This window comes from Pan paniscus, chromosome 15 (assembly GCF_029289425.2).
Source record: "Pan paniscus chromosome 15, NHGRI_mPanPan1-v2.0_pri, whole genome shotgun sequence".
Lineage (NCBI taxonomy): Eukaryota > Metazoa > Chordata > Mammalia > Primates > Hominidae > Pan > Pan paniscus.
Genome location: NC_073264.2, coordinates 106,188,880 through 106,207,445, shown reverse-complemented (window position 1 = coordinate 106,207,445; position 18,566 = coordinate 106,188,880). Strand labels below are relative to the sequence as shown.

General features: G+C 53.5%; 1 protein-coding gene across 2 annotated transcripts; it reads left to right on the top strand.

The window, feature by feature from the left end:
- The first annotated feature begins 1,098 nt into the window (after positions 1-1,098).
- Positions 1,099-12,319, top strand: CDCA4 (cell division cycle associated 4). 2 transcript variants are annotated; one of them, XM_034938279.3, is made up of 3 exons: positions 1,105-1,254; positions 1,855-1,975; positions 10,322-12,319. In XM_034938279.3, exon 3 carries the CDS (start codon positions 10,328-10,330, stop codon positions 11,051-11,053), a length of 726 nt encoding a protein of 241 aa, XP_034794170.1. In that variant the 5' UTR covers positions 1,105-1,254; positions 1,855-1,975; positions 10,322-10,327; the 3' UTR covers positions 11,054-12,319. The 2 variants fall into 2 exon arrangements, with proteins under 2 accessions (XP_003807040.2, XP_034794170.1); XM_003806992.5 differs by lacking the exon at positions 1,855-1,975 and having other exon boundaries at positions 1,099-1,254.
- Positions 12,320-18,566: the final 6,247 nt, after the last annotated feature.

Here is an 18,566-nt window from a genome sequence, read left to right as displayed (position 1 = left end):
GTTCTCCAGCCTGGGCGAAAGAGACCCTTTTTTTTTTTTTTTTTTTAAATAAGAACAGTGATTCTTTTCAAGCACAATTCAGATTCCAGTTCCTTCTCTGCTGACCATGCCAGTAGTCTCCATCCCACTCCCAGAATAGCCCAAAAGTCCCTCCACCCCTCACACTTAAACTTTCCCACGAGATCACAGGGTTCTTTCTTACTGCACTGAGACGTGCTCCTGCCTCCTGCCCCTGCCTCGGGCTTTGCCCCAGCCATTCCTCTCCTGAATTCTCGTCCACTCTTCCTTTTGGTGCTTTAAGACGCCCCTTATCCTAGAGACCTATGTGAGCAGCGCCTCCACGTCACTCCCAGGTTTCCCGACAGCATTTCAGCATTTACCACCGACCTTGGCGCATCCGCACCTGCGGATTGATCTGAGGATTCCCCCCCAACTTCCAGCACTTGGCTCTCAGCTGCAGCCACGCCTGCCGGGCCTGCTGCAGGCGCTCAGAGTATTACTTAAGTCAATGATTGCAGGTTCTCGCATCCTATTTAAAACCTTTTCCACTAAGAGATTTAAAACACGTGTCCCCTGCTTTGAACTTTCACGTTACATTTCTTACGAGTAAACCTAGGAAGCCTTTGGAGATAACCCCGGTCTCTGGAGAGGCTTGGATAGACCTCGGAGCCCAGGCCGCCCGGGAATTGCCGTGCCCGGCTCCTCCCGACCCCGGCACGGATGCCTCGGCGGAGAAGTTGAGCCAGGCAGAAGCGAGAGTCCAAACCTCTGTTTGCCCCGCCACGCCCGCCCGAGGGCCCCACGTGGGCCCCAGGCGCAGGCGCAGGCGCGTTCAGTTCAGGGCCAGACGCGCGGAGACCTGGGAGCTGGCAGGGCGGGGCCGGACTGGGCGCGGGGAGACCTGGGAGCCGGCGGGGCGTGGGCGTGGCGGGGCCGGGCGCAGGGGCGGGGGCGGGGGCGGGGCAACCGAGGGCGCGCGCGAGCCCCAACGGCCGTCGCCGCAGAGCGGGAACACGCGCCGCAGACGCCCCGCCCGCGTGGGTTTGAACAAGAGGCCCCGCCCCCGGCCCGCGAGTGGCCAATCAGCGGGCGCAGCGCGCGGAGAGCGCAGCGTCGACCCTTTGTGGACGCCGAGTGGCGGTCGCTCGCCCCGCCCCGCGCCGTCGGGCGCTCCTCCCTTAGCGGCGGGAAGCTGGCGGCAGCGGCGGTGGCGGTGGCTGAGCAGAGGACCCGGCGGGCGGCCTCGCGGGTCAGGTGAGCGGGCCCGGCGGACCGCTAGGGCGTCTACGGCGGCGTGCACTTTTGTGCTGCAGGGCGCGCAGGAGCCTGGGGGCGGTGCGCGGGGTCTGTGGCTCCTGGCGCTGGGTCCGGGGCGGAGGCGGCGCCCGGGACCACCGCTGGGGCTGCCGCGGCGCCCTCGCCGCCCTCCTGGGCGCTGGTTCCCCCGCGGGGTGGCCGCTGCTGAGGGGGCCCGGGGAACAGAGGGGCCCGGGCCGCCGTCTGCGTTCCTTGCGGAGCGCGGAGCTGGGGCTTTGCCGAGGCCTGCGGGCGGCCCCACGCGGGAGCCGCTTCCCGAGGGCCCGGCTGGGGTACGCAGCGGCGTTTCCCGTACCTCGGCTCTAGTTGCAGCGGAGGGAACGCCAGGCGCGCCGCAGCCCCCTCTATTGGAGCCCGGCCGCGGAGAGGGCCGCGGATGCGGGAGGAGGCCCAGACCCCGGGCGGGTCGGCCAGCGCCGTCTTCCCTGGGCTCCTCCGGCGGTCCGAGGTGGGACTAGGGAAAGTCCCCGAGACACTTGCAGAAGTCAGACGCAAGCTTCCCTCCGCGTTTTCAAACGCTTCTCGTCCCGCAAACAGGATCGTCGTGACAAAGGCTCCGCCAGCTTGCGGGAATAGAGGGTCTCCGCTGCCTCGCTTCTCCTGTGGCCTTCGTGTGGGACGCACGGGACGGCGGGACCCAGATAACCGTTCTCTCAAAGTGAGCCACAGAAAAACATTGCCTGTTCACAGAACTTAGGTTTTATAAACTTTCTACGTACAACCACTCTGTTTTCAGTTGTCACCATGTTTTATAATTAAGGTGGAAATCCAGAATACAAAGTGAGTTACACCCTTTTTCTAGGAAGAGTAGTAGGCTGTATCTTGGAAAAGGGGCTAGGAAGTTTCCCTCAACTTGCCACTGGAACATGTTTTCAGGGAAAAGGAGTGTGTATCGTTCCAAGTAACAAAAGTACCTGCAATTGGCTGGGCGCGGTAGCTCACACCTCCCAGCACTTTGAGAGGAGGCCTAGGCGGGTGGATCACCTGAGGTCCCGAGTTCGAGACCAGCTGGCCAACATGGTGAAACCCCGTCTCTACTAAAAATACAAAAATTAGCTGGGCGTGATGGCGCATGCCTGTAATCATAATCCTAGCTACATGGGAGGCTGAGGCAGGAGAATCGCTTGAACCCGAAAGGCAGAGGTCGCAGTGAGCCGAGATCGTGCCATTGCACTCCAGCCTGGGCGACAGAGCGAGACTCCGTCTCAAAAAAAAAAAAAAAAACACAAATACCTGAAATTAACATATCAGTAATTGTTCATGAACAGCCTCCAGCAGACTTGTAGTGGAAGGTGGAGCTCCCACTCAGTACTCAAGACTGCAGACCTTGCTCCTCTTCTCCCTGTTTTTCCGATAAAGTATTTCAAAGCTTATCTGATGTGTGAGGAATGGAAATTGTTGATGATTTGCTTAAAAACCCGAAACTTCGAAGTGGCTGCAAGTCCAGCTGTGAAGGTGACAGGTTAGGTCAGAGTTGAGTCTGTCCCCAACCGTCCCAGCCCTACTGATCAGAATCTGGGAATCTGCGTTTTCAGCCAGCCTCGTGGTATTGCTCAGCCACGAAGGTGTGGCCGCTGCTGCTGTAGTGAAGGACCAGTCCCCGAGCTGTACTCTGCTTGCCTGAGCAGCACTGCGGGGCTGCTCCCTGCTGGCCTCTGCCTCGGTGGGCCTAGGTTGCTCTGTCCCTAGTGGCCTGTTGGCTGTTCCACCTGCCATGTCGGACATGTCCTCAGTCCGTCTGGCCCTCTTCGTTTTTCTCTGTCTGGTCGGTGCTCGGTTTAGAAGCCTGAGGGCAGTGCTGGGAGTTGACTGAGGGCTTGGCTGTCCCGGTAACAACCTGTGGAGTTGGAGGGATTTTAGGCATTTAACTAGATGTGTAGAAAGAGCTTCAAAACTGAGCAGGGGGCCAGGCATGGTGGCTCACGCCTGTAATCCAGCACTTTGGGAGGCCGAGATGGGCGGATTGCCTGAGTTCAGGAGTTCGAGATCAGCCTGGCCAACATGGTGAAACCCCGTCTCTACAAAAAATACAAAAATTAGCCGGGTGTGGTGGCGCGTGCCTGTAGTCCTAGCTACTCGGGAGGCTGAGGTAGGAGAATCGCTTGAACCTGGGAGGTGGAGGTTGCAGTGAACTGAGATTGCATCACTGCACTCCAGCCTGGGGGACAGAATGAGACTCTGTCTTAAAAAAAAAAAAAAAAAAAAATTGAGCAGGGAGCTAGGCTCCACAGCCCCACCGGTATGGTATAGGGCCCTTTCTCATTCCATATTAGAAGGAGTTAAGCAGCCTCAGGCAAAAGTCACACAGGAGGCCCTCAGGGAGCTGGGCCCAGCCCAGGCATCCCTCAGGGCTGGTTAAGACCATGCTCTTGCTGACTTTGTCCCAAACACAGATATAACCCAATTCAGGGTGATCCTCACAGGCCAGCTCCTCTGGGCCCAACCTTATCCTCTTCACTCCTGAACACATGTTCTGGGTGACAGCTCTTTGGGGTCACGCGACTGTAAAAAGCACCTGTGAGCTTTACTCTTTTTTGTATTAATAGTAATAAACTTGTAAGCATTTTAAAATATTGGGTACAACACAGAATTAACAGCTGCTGGAGATTTGGAACATTGGAGAGGAATGATTTGAAGTGACTGAACAGGGATATTCTCATGGTACCAGAATGGGATCTGTGCGTGGGATGAGATGCAGTGGAGGATGATGGGGATTCTCTCTCGTCCCTTGTAGGACTTGTGTAACCCAGGCACATCTACGCAGGTCCCTGGGTTACACAAGTCCTACAAGGGGCGAGAGAGAATCTCCATCATCCTGGAGGATTCTTTCTGGCCCCTTGTAGCATTTCCCACCCTGATGGTGGCTACCCTTCTGTGTTTTCACAACTTAGATTAGCTTTGCCTGTCCTGAAGGTTCAGATCAATAGAATCCTACGGTACATATTTTTGTGTGTGTCTTACTGCTTTTATTCAGCGTTTTGAAATTTATCCATGTTGCATAAATCATTGAGGTATGTTGCTGAGTTGCATTCCTTTGTCAGAATACACCAGATCGTATACATTCAACTTGTTTTAAGTGTTTTTTGTGTGTGTGTGTGTGTTTTTGTTGAGACGGAGTCTCGCTCTGTTGTTCAGGCTGTAGTGCAGTGGTGCAATCTCTGCTCACTGCAACCTCCGCCTTCCAGGTTCAAGCAATTCTCCTGCCTCAGCCTCCCGAGTAGCTGGGGCTACAGGCATGTGCCACCACACCTGATTAATCTTTTGTATTTTTAGTAGAGACGGGGTTTCATTGTGTTGGCCAGGATGGTCTCAATCTCCTGACCTGGTGATCCGCCTGCCTCAGCCTCCCAAAGTGCTGAGATTACAGGCATGAGCCACTGTGCCCGGGCTGTTTAAGTCCTAAAAGAATGCTTGTGGCTGGGTGTGATGGCTCACTCCTGTAATCCCAGCACTTTGGGAGGCCGAGGTGGGCAAATCACATGATGTCAGGAGTTCGAGACCAGCCTGGCCAACATGGCGAAACCCCGGCTCTATTAAAAATACAAAAAATTATCTGGGCGTGGTGGTGCACGCCTATAATCCCAGCTACTCGGGAAGTTGAGGGAAGATGAGGCAGGAGAATCGCTTGAACCTGGGAGGTGGAGGTTGCAGTGAGCCGAGATTGCACCACTGCACTCCAGCCTGGGCGACAGTGAGACTCCATCTTAAAAAAAAAAAAGAATGCTTACGACTGAGAGTGATGAAACTAGGCCAAGGACCGCCCCCCACCTCCCCAGGAGGCTCTCTGGAGGCTCACACCTGCTGGTCCTGTCCTTGAATAGACAGAAAAAAGGTTCCCCCTGTTCTCTGAATTTCTTTTCGGTGTGATAGATCTCATTGCCTGTGCATTTAACACTCCTAAATTTTATAAAACGATTATTTCTTTGGCATTTATCCAAGAGAAATGAAAAACCAAGGTTCATGCAAAAACATGTTCTAGAATGTCCATAGCAGCTTTATGTGTAATAACTCCAAACTGGAAACAAGGAAAAAGTTCCCTTCAGCTGGGGTGTGGTGACACTCTGCTCCGTCTGTGCCTCCAGATCCTACTCTGTTGTGAACTGTTGACACACAAGAGTTTGCAAGGATCTCAAGAGAATTATGCTGAAGGAGAAAAGCCAACCTCAGAAGGGTGCTTGCTGTGGGATCCCATTTATGCCACATTGTTGGGCTGACCCAGAGCTGAAGGGTGGCATGGCCAGAAAAGGACCTACACAAGGAGGCCAGGGTGTCTGGTCCTGGCAGGAGAGCAGCCGTGGAACAGGGTAGGAACACAGACGTGGAGCTCAGTGGAGGAGGGAAGGAACGCTTAGCTGTGGGGCTTAGAGACTTGGCAAAACAAGAGGAAGCTTTACCAGCAAGTGTGCAGAAATAGTGCGGGAGAAAGTTGGTGGAGCGTTCCGCCTTCTTAGGATGCAGTTTAATAATGTTTATCAAGCCTCTTAAAAATGTACCTGCACATCACCCTAGTAAGTAAAGAGCCGAGGCTAAGGAAGCCAAATGCTAGAAATACAAAACACCTAAAGTTAGAAACTGGTATCATTTGTGATTGGGAAAATTGTCAGTAGTGTGAAACTTCCCTCCCTTGTGCAGAGAGGAAAGTGCGGGGAGAAACGACTGGAAAGGAGGAACCCAGGTGGTGACTGTGTTTTTCTGAGTGGATGGGATCCTGGGAGAAAATTTGTTTTATGGTTTTTGATGCTCTTCCAGATTGTCTATGGTGAGCTGTGGAAATAAGCAACCAGGTGAGAACAGGCAGAGGCTGTTTATCCAGAGCTTCCCCTAGCAAGGGTGTGGCCCTCCTCTCTCGTGATTGGCAGAAACTCATAGGCAGGTGAGGGAACAGGAGAGCTTTACAGTGGAAACCAGGGAAGCTCAGGGATGGCTGATGGAGGCTGCTGACTTGGGGGACTGGGGTGGCCAGTTAGAAGTGGGGCTCCTGGCCTGGCACGGTGGCTCACACCTGTAGTCCCAGCACCTTGGGAGGCCAAGGTGAGTGGATCACCCGAGGTCAGGAGTTTTGAGACCAGCCTGACCAACATGGTAAGTCTCTACTGAAAATATAAAAATTAGCCAGGCCTGGTGGTACACCCTTGTAATCCCAGCTACTCAGGAGGCTGAGGCAGGAGAATCCCTTGAACCTGGGAGGCGGAGGTTGCGGTGAGCTGAGATCGCGCCACTGCACTCCAGCCTGGGCGACACAACAACAACAAAGAAGTGGGGCTCCTGTGAGATGGCCTAGAACACGTTTGGCTTTCTCTGGTTGGTCCTAAATTGGAAGCAGGGACAAAAACTGGAGAGGTTGTCAGTTACTAATCATGTCCTGGCCATTTTGGGCTGCTTGCTATGGAAATGATTGTTTAGCTTCCTGGATTGTTCCTAGAGAAAGCAGCCAGGCTTCCTGCAGGTCTGACTGGGGCAACCTGGCTTCCTGGCCTGTTACTATAGGTAAAGGGCTGGTTTCAGACTGATGGCCGCAGATGATGGCTGAGAGTTCTGTTTCTGTATGTGGTTCTGCCATTGTTTGTTGGTATATTCCCTCGCTCAGAGCAGATGTTATTAGGGTGACTTCCGACGGTCACGTATTGCTAGTGCCGCCCTTAGGACCGCTCACAGCACCAGGCCAAGCACTGAATTCATCCTCTTAAGATCCCCAGTGGGAGGCTTCTAGTATCCATATCTGGCTTTCAGAAAAGGGCGGGAGGGTCTGTCGTTGGGTTTGGACTCATGACCTGGCATTTCTAAGGACTCAGAGGAAAGGAAAGTGGGACCCAGAGGGTCCTAGGGGCTTGGGACAGCTTCTTGAACTGGTTCCCAGTGTGGTTGTGGGTCTTCCTGGCCTGCCCCATCGGTATTCTTGTTCCTTCTGTGAGTTGCCCTGATTGCCCTGCTCAGTCACGCTGACCTCCTCTAGGCCCCACATTATGGGGGTTGTGCTGCTGGGTTTCCAGAGTCAGGGGAGGCAGCCAGGGGTTCTTCTGTCTGTAAACTTGGGCTTAATGCATGCTGTTCAAAAGGATTTGGTTTGGGTCCTAAATTAATCCATTGTTACGCAGGCTTGGGATTCAGATAGGTTGAAAGAGAAACTAAAAACCTAAAAGGTATATTGACTTCCCACAGAGGAACCCGTGGGACTTAATCTTTTCCCCAACGCAGAGTGTCCTTTGTAGTTTGACATAGCCTTATGTTAATTCTCGATATACTTAGCAATTTTAAGCCAGTGATTTAAACAATGGATTGGGATGGAAAAGCTCTGAAAAGTTAAATTTGTGGCTGACACAAAGAACTCGAATATTTACCAAAAGTAATAGAAATGTGTAAATGTGTTTTGGTGGTAAACTGTCCTTCATTTAGAATTAGTTGAGAAGCTGGTGTATGCAGGTGTGAGAGGCGGTGCCCAGCCTGAGGGCTGTGCCTGTGGTGACACTGGCATGCTGCTCTGGGGAAATGGGTGCTGTAGGGGAAATAAGCTAGGGTTAGGGAAGTTTTCTTTTAATTTTAATTTTGAAATAATTGTAGAGCCAGGGGAGGTTGCAGAGCAGTGTTCAGGAGGTCCTATGTGCCCTTCCTCTGCTCCCCAGGGCCGGCGTCCTCGTAGGATGCACAGCCCGGCCCCAGGTCCGTGTGATGACACGGCTGCCACAGGCGCATGTGTGCGTGTCCGGCGCTGTGCAGTCAGGGTAGGACCACCCCCACAGCCCAGGAGCAGAAGGGCCCTCACCCCCGAGATCTCCCTGCGCAGGTTCCTTTCTAGCCCTGCCACCCCTCAGCTCTGGGTCAGCATGACAATGTGGCATAAATGGAATCCCATAGCAAGCACCCTTCTGAGGTTGGCTTTTCTCCCTCAGCCTAATGCCCCTGTGGAAGGATCTGTCCTGTGTATCAACAGTTCATTCCTTTCTATTGCAGAGTAGGATTTGGTGGCATGAATGGAGCAGAGTGTGTGTCACCGTGCCCAGGTGAAGGGTACATTTTCCTTGTTTCCGATTTGGAGTTATTACAAATAAAGCTGCTGTGCACATTCTGGAACATGTTTTTTGCATGAACATTGGCTTTTTCTCTGGGATAAATGCCCAAGAGGTCACTTAGTTTTTTAAAATTTACGTGTGTTAAAGGCACAGGGGATGAGATCTGTGACACTGAAGGGAAATTCAGAGAACAGGGGGACCCTTTCTTCTGTTAATTCAAGGGTAGGACCAGCAGGTGGGAGCCTCCAGAGGGGCTCTTGGGAAGGGGTATGGTTGGCAGCCAGTTCTCCCGCACTGCAAAACTTCCCATCCTTGGTCTCCAGACCCCGAGCAGAGACAGCATGTGCCTCCCATACCCCAGCTTTCCAAGAGCACCTGGGTATACCCTGGTCACAGGGAGCCATCAGATTGACTAAGAGAAAAAGAAGTTCCAAAGTTTGCATATTCAAAAGATTGTAACCCTATTTATGCATAACTTGAATTATTTGAAATAATATTTCACTACATCACAAGCATGAGAAGAGAGAAACTTAATCATGTGTGAGATGCTTGTCCTGTCAGACTCTGCCGGCCAGTGTGGCCCTGAGCCAGCGGTCACCCTCCCAGCTCCCCACAGGCGGCACTGGCTCAGAATGGCACCTGTCAAAAGCCAGAGCCCACCCTCCTGTCTGCTCTGCCTTTAGTGCCCCAGAGATGTCCCAATTTAGAATCAGTTAAAAAAAAAAAACAAAACCAGTTTGCACAGACTTGTACTTCTAAGAGTAGACATGGCCAATGTCCGTCTAGTGCATCTGTGCTGTGCGTCTTAGTGGAACCTGCCCAGCAAGGCTGAGCCTTAGGTGGCATCCCGGAGTTGCCCAGGTCTGGGGTAAGATCCAGGAATCTGCATCTTCAACCAACAGCGCCAGTGCTGAGGCATACGCCAAGAAACACTGCCTTGGCCAGCTCTGGGCTGCCACAACACACTGGTGAGGAACCCACCCCCCCTGCCCCGGACACACACATACCCTGCCATGTTTTGGTTCCTTTGAAGAGAAAGGAGTTGAGATGAGAGGGGAGGTGGCCCCTGAGGCCATGGTTGTACGGGCTGGTCAGAGCTCTCGAGTGGAGGGCATTGACCTGAGAGATGTCAAGTAGAAAGCAGCCAGGCAGAGCCTGTGCACCTTGGGAGAAATGAACTGGTGGGGCGGGTGGGGGGAGCCAAGGAATGGGTGTGATCCCTAAGGCAGGCAGCATGGGCGGGTGTGGGAGCAAGGGACTGTCCAGGGCCACATAGGCTCGGCCAGGAGACCCTGTGTCCCTTGGAGAATTGTGTACGAAACACAGACCACTCGCTGCATGGGACGAGCATACAGCCCTGCAGTCCTTCCCCTGCGCGTTCCTGGTGGCACAGCTTTCCAGCCCGGCTGTCTGCGACATATAGAGGCTTTTAGTGAAAGCATTGAGGGGGAAGGCACTAACTCTTCTGAACGCAGAAGTGACTTTGTCCGAGGCAGGATCCTGAGGGAAGTCAGAATGGTATGTGTGTGTGCCCGGCCCTGTCCGGCCCCAGCCCTGCGCCCTCTGCAGGCTGGCACGGTTCACATTAATCTCATGTTACCCCAGGGTCTCTTCTTTTGTACACACCACAGTTAGATTTTTTGAAACAGATTTTCAGCCAAGCTCTCGAACACTTACATTTCTCATATATTTCTCCTATTTTTAGTTCATTTATCTTTTTTGCTATAAAACACTGTCATGCTACAGTTGAGAGGTTTATCGTTTCTAACAACGTGACTGTGCCTGGCTTAGGCAGGATGGCAGCTGATCTGGGGGTGGGGGTCTCCCCCTGGGCTCCACGTCTCAGCTCTGTTAGGGAGTTACGGCTCTGTCACGTCCCTGCCAGTTACGGAGTCGCTGCTCCTTGCGTACAGTGAGGGCAGTCAGACGAAATCCAAGGGGCGCTGTCCGCAGAGAGTCTGCCGTGTGCTAAGTGGTATCTTCCTTGGTTTCTGCAGGACACAATGTTTGCACGAGGACTGAAGAGGAAATGTGTTGGCCACGAGGAAGACGTGGAGGGAGCCCTGGCCGGCTTGAAGACAGTGTCCTCATACAGCCTGCAGCGGCAGTCGCTCCTGGACATGTCTCTGGTGAAGCTGCAGCTTTGCCACATGCTTGTGGAGCCCAACCTGTGCCGCTCGGTCCTCATTGCCAACACGGTCCGGCAGATCCAAGAGGAGATGACGCAGGATGGGACGTGGCGCGCAGTGGCACCCCAGGCTGCAGAGCGGGCGCCGCTCGACCGCTTGGTCTCCACGGAGATCCTGTGCCGTGCAGCGTGGGGGCAAGAGGGGGCACATCCTGCTCCTGGCTTGGGGGACGGCCACACACAGGGTCCAGTTTCTGACCTTTGCCCAGTCACCTCAGCACAGGCACCAAGGCACCTGCAGAGCAGCGCCTGGGAGATGGATGGCCCTCGAGAAAACAGAGGAAGCTTTCACAAGTCACTTGATCAGATATTTGAAACGCTGGAGACTAAAAACCCCAGCTGCATGGAAGAGCTGTTCTCAGACGTGGACAGCCCCTACTACGACCTGGACACAGTACTGACAGGCATGATGGGGGGTGCCAGGCCGGGCCCCTGTGAAGGGCTCGAGGGCTTGGCTCCGGCCACCCCGGGCCCTAGCTCCAGCTGCAAGTCCGACCTGGGCGAGCTGGACCACGTGGTGGAGATCCTGGTGGAGACCTGAGCAGGAGCCCTGAGTGCTCACAGCCGCCTCTGACGCATTGACACGTGAGCACTGGCTCCCACGGAGGGTGCGCCTGCCGCCAGCGGCCCAGCCTTGCTGCCCTGTCTGCTGATTCTGAGAAATCCCAGAACAGCCCATCACCAGTGGGGCTGCAGCCCTAGGCCCGTCCCACTTACCTCCCCCCTGTGGAGGGCCAGGCAGAGGCTGTTCTGGAAGGTTTCTTGTCTTCTGACGTCCCCACAGCCCTGGGCCCCTCGTGTCTCTTTGTGTCCCCCACTGGAGAGGACAGTGAGCCGCAGCTGCATCAACCTCCTTTACTTTTAGATAGGTGGATTTTTACAAGTCAGTTTTACATGTTTTGGGCAGTATTTTGTCTTAAGATATATTTTTTAAACTTTTTATACCTTATCTCTTTAGATTTTTTCAGCTATTTTCTTAAAAGTATATTTTTCTATAAACATTCTTTGCTGCTACATTAGAACTTTTATAGCCTAAACAATTGCAGTTGGTGTGTTTCATTTTTTTAAGGTTTAAATAAGGGTTTTTTGTTTTGTTTTGTTTTTTGCAGTGAGCATCACTACAGTCTGAGTTAACAGTGTGAATGTATCATGTTTTACTTTAAATGTGTGTGTGATACTTCTTCATTATGTCCTGCGCTGCAGTGAGACCTGGGTGAAAATCAGGAACCGCACACAGCCACATCTTCCTAGACCTAAGAGTAAATTATGGAGGATTTTATTTATGTCTATTTATATGTAAATGTCATTGAAGACAAAGGTCAAATATTTGTCTGTTTGTAGAGCACAGGCACCAGTTGGTCTTCAGGGACCTCATAGCCCCTCGGTGGTGCCTTCTCAAGGCAGTGTTCCTGGAGGCTCCCGTCAGGGTCAGCCCAGGCACCTGCCCTGGGTGAGGAAATAGCATTGCTGCTGGATGAGAAACGCCTGCGCTGCTCTGGTAGACTGGTGTTGAAACAAAAGGTTAAGGCTAGGTTGAAGTCTAGAATGAAAGAAATCTGAATCCATGTCATTCATAACCCCTTGATCTGTAGTGTCATGGGTGCTGCCGCAGGCAGGGAGTGAGCTGGGGGTGCCTGCAGCCTTCCCCTCCTGCCCCGCCTCACCCCACATGCTCCCTGTTTCTCATGCTTTCTCTAACTTCCTCACCCCTTAACCAAAAAGCTGTGTTTTCTTTTGTGCATATAGCCATTCTTAAATATCAGTGATGTAAACCTCACTTTATTAAAAAATTATCCAGCAAACAAAATGGGAATGTGGTGTTAGTTACGACCACGGCCTTGACCCTCCAGCAACCTTTCTGCAGGATCAGTTCTGCTGTATTATCTAATGGTGCTTTCTAAGGTGGGGAAAGGAATTGCACTTGGCTGCATTAAATGGACGCTGGGTTACTTTTATTTCCCCCCCCCCACAGGGTTGCAGAGCAAATTCTTTTTACATTGTTCAGCACCCGGCTGGGGCTGGAGGTGTCCACGACCTCTGACAGCCCCCGATGTCGAAAGTTAATCCTCATGGACCCTAGTTTAAAGGGTATGTGTTTTATAGGAATAAATCTAAAGCACTATTTTGTTTCTGTATAGCATTTTTATCTTTTAGAAACATCATTTGTTCAGCATTAGTAGTAGTTGTAGTGCCTGTTTTGGTAGCCTTCAAAATTATAAACTGCTCAGAGAATGTGACTTTTGAGTGCTTTAGGGGTGCTTGGTCGGAAATCAGACTGGGTCTGTGGAAGGACCACAGACAGGAGAGAACAGCTGCTGTGACTTAGAAGTGTAGCCGGAGCCTCATTCCCTGGACTCGCCGTGTTCACCTGTGACACCGTACACCAAAGCCTGCTTGTTTCCGCCGTGGTGCGCAGTGGCTGAGTAATCAGCTGTTTTCCAAGCATCATTTCTCTGCAAGTTTAGTGCGTGTGTGTGGCTTTTTTTTTTTTTTTGATGGAGTCTCGCTCTGTCTCCCAGGCTGGAGAGCAGTGGCGCGATCTTGGCTCACCGCAACCTCTGCCTCCCAGGTTCAAGCGATTCTCCTGCTTCAGCCTCCCGAGTAGCTGGGATTACAGGCACCCACCACTACGCCCAGCTAATTTGTTGTATTTTTAGTAGTGACAGGGTTTCACCGTGTTGCCAGGATGGTCTCGAACTCCTGACCTCATGATTCACCTGCCTCAGCCTCCCAAAATGCTAGGATTACAGGCGTGAGCCACCGCGCCTGGCATTCTTGGTTTTTTGACAGAGTTTAACTTTTGTTGCCCAGGCTGGAGTGCAATGGCGTGACCTTGGCTCACTGCAACCTCTGCCTCCCAGGTTCAAGCGATTCTCCTGCCTCAGCCTCCCAAGTAGCTGGGATTACAGGCATGTGCCACCACGCCCGGCTAATTTTTATATTTTTAGTAGAGATGGGGTTTCACCATGTTGATGAGACTGGTCTCGAACTCCCAACCTCAGGTGATCCACCTGCCTCGGCCTCCCAAAGTGCTGGGAATATAGGCGTGAGCCACCGCACCTGGCCATGTATGTGGTATTTTTAAGTCTGTAGGTACAAATTGACTTTAATTGGGAAGAAATTTTCCAAGTGTTTAATAATTTTGTTTACAAAATGTTTATTCAGAAACAGAAATACAAATTCCAGTCATCTAAACTTGGCACTGTTCTCTGCGGTTTGCTTCTGGCCAAACTGAGGGGAGCGGGCATGTTAGTTGACAGTTTCCCAGGGGCGTTTCCTGACGTGTGGTGGGTACCCCTCACGTGCAGCATGCCTTGCACACAGCTTCGGAGCCCCTTCTGCCTCAGAAGTTCGGTTTCTAGGGTTATAAAGTAATGCACATTTATTTGAAGACATGGAACCAGTATGAAGATAGCAGACTCCTCCCAGGGAACCGATCTTCCTTTCAGGGGTGACAACGCACCTTGGAGAACGCTACCTGCTCCGCCCACAGGTGCCTGCGCAGGATTTCCTCGGGGGCGGGGCGGGGTGGGAGGGGGTGGTCTCCACAGGGCTGAGCCCAGCCATCTGGGCCTGGATCCCTGCTGGGCCACATCTGGGCCAGGCGCCTTCTCCCAGGTTCACTCCTTAGTGAAGTGGGCCCGGCAGTGATGGAAGGAGAATGCAGCAGCCAACTGCGGAACAAGTGTGGACATTGTGCTCACCCTGTGGAGTCCAGGTAGCCCGATGAGCAGGCTGGCGGAGCCACCGGAAAGGGCCTGGCTGGGGTGGGTGGGTGGGTGTCTGAGGTGCGGACACTTGATGTGTTGCCTTGGTGTCTGCCTAAAGACAGAGTGGTGGGATCACGTCCCTCATCATAAACTCTCACAGTTGGTTTCTGGGTTGCTAGAAGTTTCTATCTGCAACCAGCGAGCCGTGTCCTTAAACTGGGATTTTGCTGTGACCTGAGCCAAGCTTTCCGTGTGGCAGTGCTGTGTGTGCTGGGCCTTAACTGGGATTTTGCTGTGACCTGACCCAGACTTTCTACGTGGCAGTGCTGTGTGCGCTGCGTTGCTGCATTTACTCACAGGAAGGCCGCTGTTCCTTCTCATGCCCTGTGTGGAGGTGGCTGTGTCCTCAGTGCCTGCTCAGGGTTTGTAGTGGAGCCAAGCAGGGAGGGGAGTTGTGATGTGTGGATGCCTGAGGGTTCGAGGGTAACCTCCCTTTCTCAGTGATGAGCCTTTGCAGTATTCTCAGGAGTGGCGATCACCCGTCTGGGAAGATGTGACTGCCAAGTGCAGCCCTCAGTTGAGGTGACACATGTTGCTTGGTCGCTCCAGCAGACTTGCCACAGCTGGACAGTTTAAGCCCTTGGGGCTGCTTGCTGCCCCTTGCAGGCGTTCACTTCATCGGCCCATCCCTCACTCTGCCGTGCCCCTGGGAGATAAGCCCCGGCTTCTCACATCCGCCCCCCTTGCCTTCCACGCTGGGCCTGAATGAGCCTCTGCACTGCGCAGAGGAGCCCGGCAGGGGCCTTGCAGAGGAAGCTGGGAGCAGCTCCATGGACTGTTCCTGAAGCTGTCGGAACCAGCTGGATGAACTGGAGGTGCACTGAGGGCCTCCTTCTTGGGTGACAATTTGGTCAATGCCAGAACAAGAGGCTTGGAAAACCTACAGCGAGCTGGAGTGGAAGGTCCAGGAAAGGCCCTAAAAATGATAGGCTCTGAGCAGCCTGTTGGCCACAGCCACTGCGCAGTGGTTCCCATCGGCCTGTAGACGCCAGGCTCGGGGTCACTGCCTGGCCCGGCCCTGCCACCTCTGGGGCTTTCAGGGACCCTTCAGCACCCTCATCTTTTTGTGAAAAAGCCCCAAATGTACCCCCATCCCTGGGTTGGCCCGAGGCCCTGTGACCTTGCTGCCCCCACATTCCTGCAGACCATCGGACTGGGGGGTAGTTACACCGATCTGCTTGAAGGTTGGCAAGTTGCATGGAGTTGGGGGAGCGGGTGGGTGTCCACAGGCACCTCTTGGGTGGATGCCCAGAGTGGAGTCGAAAACCACCTCAGATTCAAAACAAAGCAACCTGGACAGGATGTTATGAACACGCAGCCTCTGCCTGATGAAAGCTCCTCTGTCCTGCACTCACACATGTGCCTCCCTGCAAGTGCCTCCATCGCAAGCTGCGGAGAAATCTGGCATGCCAGGCGAACCTGCCCACCAGGCTGCCCGGTGATCCTCTTACTGGAGCTGATGCAGAGCACAGCCAGGCCCATGGGCTGCATTTGGTTGACAGACAGGACTTTCATTACAGGTGGGTTCATTTCCCGCTGGGGTCAGAGAAGGGGCGTTCCAGGACCCTACAAAGAGCTGGGCAGGCCTGGGGACAGAGGGCACTGTGGTGCTGGGCCCCAGGAGGGGCTGCCCCACCAATGACCCCACCAGTGATAAAGCTGGGCAGCCTGCAGGGCAAGAGCCAGGTGGGGTGCGTGCTGCCCACAAGCTGAAGATTGGGTCCCAGGAAGCTCTCCCAGGGGCTCTGCCGTCTTCACCCTGTTCTTCCCACCTCGGCTGGTGGCCTGGCCTGTGACAGCTGTGCTGGACCCAGGCACCCAGCAGGACCAGCCACCCACTGAGGGGCAGGAGAACAAGAAGGGGCACTACCCAGCTCCGAGAGCTCAGTCGGGGCGGTGCCTCTGCCTCCCGACCCTGGTCAGAGGCCCAGCCCGTCCTGGGGACTGGCTGTACCGAGTCAGCCTAAGCCCAGTCCCACAGTGAGACACAGGCGGAAAGGTGCTGCCTCCATCCTGGCTGCCTGCTGTGGGGACTGGCTGGGTGGTGTAGGAGGGTGTGCACGTGTGTGTGCACCTACACGTATATGCATGCGCAGCTGGAGGGGGTGCTGGGGGTGAGGGCCGGGGAAGTGGTCAGATCCCAGCCTGTTGGAAGATCCTGGTTTGTGATCCTGTCCCTGTGACCACGGGGCCACCACTCCCGCAGAGCTGCTCAGTCGTGCTCACACTGGGTGCGGCTGCGAGGAGCACGGGCCGTGCATTTTCCTCCTCGCCCGTGGGCCTGGCCAGCCTGGTGCTGAGGGTCACTGGGGACTGGGAGGGTCCCCAGGAGGCCACAACCCCTGCCACCACCCTAAACACTTGGCCCTCGACTGTGGCCTCATGGTTCCCCATGCTTCGCCTTCTGGATGCGAGTTGGGGGCCAGGCAGAGCTCCCAGCCAGAGGTAGAGGTGCTGTCCCGAAGCAGGCAGGCTTGCCTGGAACAGTTCACACACCTGGAGCCCGGAGCTGGGAAGCAGGACACTGAGCCCCCGGGCCTGCTGCCTGGGCTGACCAGGTGTTAGCACTGTTCATCCTTTTTTTTTTTTAATTTGAGACAGAGTCTCTTACTCTGTCGCCCAGGCTGGAGTGCAGCGGCGCAATCTTGGCTCACTGTAACCTCTACCTCCTAGGTTCAAGCGATTCTCTTGCCTCAGCCTCCCGAGTAGCTTGGGTTACAGGCGCCCACCACCACGCCCTGCTAATTATTTTTAGTAGAGACGGGATTTCGCCATGTTGGCCAGGCTGGTCTCAGACTCCTGACCTCAAGTGATCCGCCCGCCTTGGCCTCCCAAAGTGCTGGGAATACAGGCATGAGCCAGCGCACCTGGCCTTTTTGAGTTTCTGAAATAATTTTAAAACAAATCCCAGATGTTGAGACATTTTGACCCTAAAAACACGTTAAACTTCTTTCCTTTTTTTTTTTTTTTTTTTTTTTTGAGACTGAGTCTCCCTCCGTCACCTAGGCTGGAGTGCAGTGGCATGTGATCTTGACTCACTGCAACCTCTGCCTCCCCAGTACGATCAATTCTCCTGCCTCAGCCTCCCGAGTAGCTGGGACTACAGGCCTGTGCCACCATGCCCAGCTAATTTTTCTATTATTAGTGCAGACAGGGTTTCACCATGTTGGCCAGGCTGGTTGGTCTTGAACTCCTGACCTCGTGATCCGCTCGCCTCGGCCTCCCAAAGTGCTGGGATTACAGGTGTGAGCCACCATGCCTGGCCAGGTTAAACTTTTTTAAAAAGACTTTTGTTTGTTTATTTTTTGAGGCGGAGTTTCGCTCTTGTCGCCCAGGCTGGAGTGCAGTGGCACGATCTCAGCTCACTGCAACTTCTGTCTCCCGGGTTCAAGCAATTCTCCTGCCTCAGCCTCCCAAGTACCTGGGATTACAGGTGCCCGCTACCATGCCCAGCTAATTTTTTGTATTTTTAGTAGAGGCGGGGTTTCAACATGTTGGCTAGGCTGATCTCAAACTCCTGACCTCAGGTGATCCTCTTGCTTTGACCTCCCAAAGTGCTGGTACTACAGGTGTGAGCCAATGCGCCCAGCCAAAAAAGACATTTTCTTACACAACCACAATACCATTGTGAAAGAAAAATACAATTTCAGGGCCCCCAAATTCACTAGGCCAAAGGGAAAAATTAAGCTGGAAACTGACTCATTCAAGAAACCGCTGCAGCGGTTTCTGAGCAAACAGCTGCAGGTAGAAGGCCACAGGCCTCCACAGGCAGCTGCGCTTGTCTGCTGTATCTTATGAAAGCACAATTTGCTGAGCGAGACGATTGCGTGACGAACCTGGGAGGCAGAGGCTGCAGTGAGCCAAGATCGTGCCACTGCACTCCAGCCTGGGCAACAGGGCAAGACTCTGTCTCATAAAATATGTGTATATATTGAAGTCCCCAAATCTTGCTCTCTTTGGAAAAAGCACAGATCACAGACTGTTCCTGTGGTTTTGTGTTTCTTTTTCCTGGGCTCTGGCAAAATAAACCTCTGACTTGATTGAGAGCTGCCTCAGATGCTTTTTGGTTTACACCATACTGTAACTGGAAAATGAGGGAGAATTCTTTAATATCTAACACCTGCTTCATAGTCAGATGTCTGATTTTCTCCCTAAATTGTCCTTTTCTTTCTTTCTTTTTTTTTTTTTTGAGATGGAGTCTTGCTCTGTCGCCCAGGCTGGAGTGCAGTGGCGCGATCTCCGCTCACTGCAAGCCCCGCCTCCTGGGTTCACGCCATTCTCCCG